The 3,132-nt window shown below is 47.4% G+C and overlaps 1 protein-coding gene across 1 annotated transcript; it reads right to left on the bottom strand.

Moving 5' to 3' along the window:
• Positions 1-1,619: 1,619 nt before the first annotated feature.
• Positions 1,620-2,646, bottom strand: LOC128408689 (lipopolysaccharide-induced tumor necrosis factor-alpha factor homolog). The gene has a single exon (XM_053378698.1). It carries the CDS (start codon positions 2,594-2,596, stop codon positions 2,144-2,146), a length of 453 nt encoding a protein of 150 aa, XP_053234673.1. The 5' UTR covers positions 2,597-2,646; the 3' UTR covers positions 1,620-2,143.
• Between the last annotated feature and the right edge of the window lie 486 nt (positions 2,647-3,132).

Raw genomic sequence — 3,132 nt, 5'->3', positions numbered from 1 at the left:
GTTTGGCGAAAACATGAGAGAGGTGACTAAGATACTGAACTATGTGAAAACACTGCCCAGAGAAATGTGTTGTCCCCCCTCTCCCGCTCACTCATAAGGCTAGAAATTGGAGCAACTCAATGAAGACGAATGTTTGGAGATTCAGGGAAGAAAAAAGGAAATACTTCTTCAAGCAGTGCATAGGGAAGCTGTGGCACTCACTCCCAGAGGATGCAGCGAAGACCACCAACTGGGATGGCTTTAAAAGAGGTTTAGACAAATTCATGGTCTTGAAAGACCTACATTGGCTCCCAGTATGTTTCCGAGCACAATTCAAAGTGTTGGTGCTGAACTTTAAAGCCCTAAACGGCCTCGGTCCAGTATACCTGAAGGAGCGTCTCCACCCCCATCGTTCTGCCCGGATGCTGAGGTCCAGCGCCGAGGGCCTTCTGGCAGTTCCCTCATTGTGAGAAGCAAAGCTACAGGGAACCAGGCAGAGGGCCTTCTCGGTAGTGGCGCCCTCCCTGTGGAACGCCCTTCCAGCAGATGTCAAAGCGATAAACAACTACCTGACATTTAGAAGACATCTTAAGGCAGCCCTGTTCAGGGAAGTTTTTAACGTGTGATATTTTACTGTATTTTTGGTTTCTATGGAAGCTGCCCATAGTGGCTGGGAAGGCCCAGCCAGATGGGCGGGGTATAAATAATAAATTATTATTATTTTTTTACAAGATGCGCCTTTTTATTTAGAGGACGAAACCGTTGTTTAATTCAAACTAGATCACGTGTGTATAGCCTATGCAAAATAAAACACACACCAAAAAAAAACAATGTATTTAAAAATCTCCAGCGGTCTGCTTTCCTTTCAGGCTTAGGTGGGGCAAATCTGTTGTAGATAAACTTGCCCAGATCTGCAGCGGCAGAGCTAAGAGTCTTTTGCAAGCTGCATCCTGCTCGTTAAAAGAGAAATAAAAGCATATATCCAATGCTACTACCCACAATTCCTGCTAGCAAGTCTTCAGCTCTCTACTGCGTTGTACTTTTAGTTCAGAATAGAAGTAGGTTTCAAGTATCTCCATCATTGTTGCATCTGCTTGCGATGAACTCGTTTGGCAGCTGCTCGCCTGGCCTGCAACTTGCCCGTGGGGACGAAAGAAAAGCAGAGGTTTTCTCCTATCGGGTCACTGGGGCAGGAAATTTCCAATAGCCGCCCAACAGAGAATTTAGCCTAAACATTCACAGCATCGGTTTATCTAGATCACCTAATTGGACATTATTTTCCCTAGGATTTGCTCTGCACTCTATGGACACATCAGAAGCTGGTCCTGCTCTAGCCAAACATGTAAAGAGGAGGGAAGGATCTGAGGCACTGGACTGAGGCACTGAGATCTTTGGCTCTTAGCAGAAAGATGATCATTTGGGTCAGAAAGACAAAATTCTAGGCCTGGAACCTATTTCCTCACATTTACTTCTCAGCAGTAATTTTAAAATGCTTCGGAAAGCTCCAAATGGAATACAAAAACAGATTTTGGAGCACCCAAGTTCGGGTAGCAAACAAGGGACCTACCAGGCGGTCTCTGAAGTTGAAGAGGCAACCTGAGTTTCTGAGGGCCCCTGCAAAATAAAATTAAAAAAACCTGGCCACCAACTTGAAATCAGTTGCTACAGAAGCCCTGAAGTGCCTCATTTTGTTAGAAGCTACCTTTAAAAAAACGGGATTTATTTTTCCACAGGGATCTCATCAACATTCCCCAGGGAGAGAGAATTTTGGAACCAAGTGTGTCTTGAGGCTGCATAAAAGGCCTTAGCAATTTACACACACAAACAGAGAGAGAGAGAGAAATATCATTGAGGTTTCCAATTGCAACGCTTCCTCTCAGTGCCAAAAAGAGGAGAATGTGGGACAGTGCCAAAGCACAAAGATGAATTAAGATGCTGCACTAGTTCAACACTTTTCCGTGGACGGTGCAGGCATGCTTTTTGCAGGAAAGAACATACACTTGTTGGACGTGAGGCTGGATAAACATCCCACTTCTTGGCCAAAGGTTCTTCTTGCACCCAAATCTTCAGAGGCAAAAAAAGGCACAGCGGAAAAAATTATTTCCATGAACTCCAGAAAAGGGAAAAAAGCATATATTTTAAAAAAGCATGTGCCTAATGTTGCTCAGAGACGCCTGTAGGTGCCAACAAGAGCGTTGCAGCTGGGACAGTAGTGGTCAACATCTTGAAGCGAATCCACGCAGAAGGGGATGAGGCAGCAGCCGGCGACACACCCCACCAGGAAGAGGCCGCCACAAGCCAGCCAGGTCAGCGCCCCAGAGGTGTACGAGAGGCGCGTCAAAATGGTTTTTTGACACGCAGGGCAGTTCATCTGGACGGGACGGTCATGGAAGACCAGCGGTGCCTGGACGTAAACCGTCTGAACAGTAACTGGTTGGGGACCTCCTGTGACTCCAGGTTGCATGCCATATGGCGGTGCCTGTTGGCCTTTCATATTTGGTCCAGGCCCAGGCCCTGGGACGGGATAGGGCTGGGGGTACGGAGCAGAATGGATGCCGGTTGTCTCGGTGTAAGGAGGAGGCTGGGCCCCCTGAAAGCCAGGAGCGGATGGATCCATTTTTCTGCCCTAGTTGGGTGGAGCTGCTCTGCTGTGTCCGCTGGGCTTGTTGGGCCCAATTATTATTATTATTATTATTATTATCATCATCATCATCGAGGAGACAGCTACCAATGGCTACTGCCCATGATGGGTTTAGTCTCGTTCTGCTGCTAGAGGTAGCATGCCTCTGGATGTCATTTGTAGAGAATCAGAAGTGGGGAGAGTGGCTGCTTACTGGCTGCCCTTTGGCCTGCACTATGAGAATCGGATGCATGGAACACTAGACAAGGGTTCTTCCAGGTGAGAATCTTGCCCCTTTAATATATTATTGTTGTTGTTTAGTCGTTTAGTCATGTCCGACTCTTCGTGACCCCATGGACCAGAGCACGCCAGGCACTCTTGTCTTCCACTGCCTCCCGCAATTTGGTCAAACTCATGCTGGTAGCTTCGAGAACACTGTCCAACCATCTCGTCCTCTGTCGTCCCCTTCTCCTTGTGCCCTCAGGTTCTTTTCCAGGGAGTCTTCTCTTCTCATGAGGTGGCCAAAGTATTGG

This window comes from Podarcis raffonei, chromosome 2, assembly GCF_027172205.1.
Source record: "Podarcis raffonei isolate rPodRaf1 chromosome 2, rPodRaf1.pri, whole genome shotgun sequence".
NCBI lineage: Eukaryota > Metazoa > Chordata > Lepidosauria > Squamata > Lacertidae > Podarcis > Podarcis raffonei.
The sequence above is the reverse complement of the archived record's forward strand: the minus strand, read 5'-3'. Positions and strand labels throughout refer to the sequence as shown.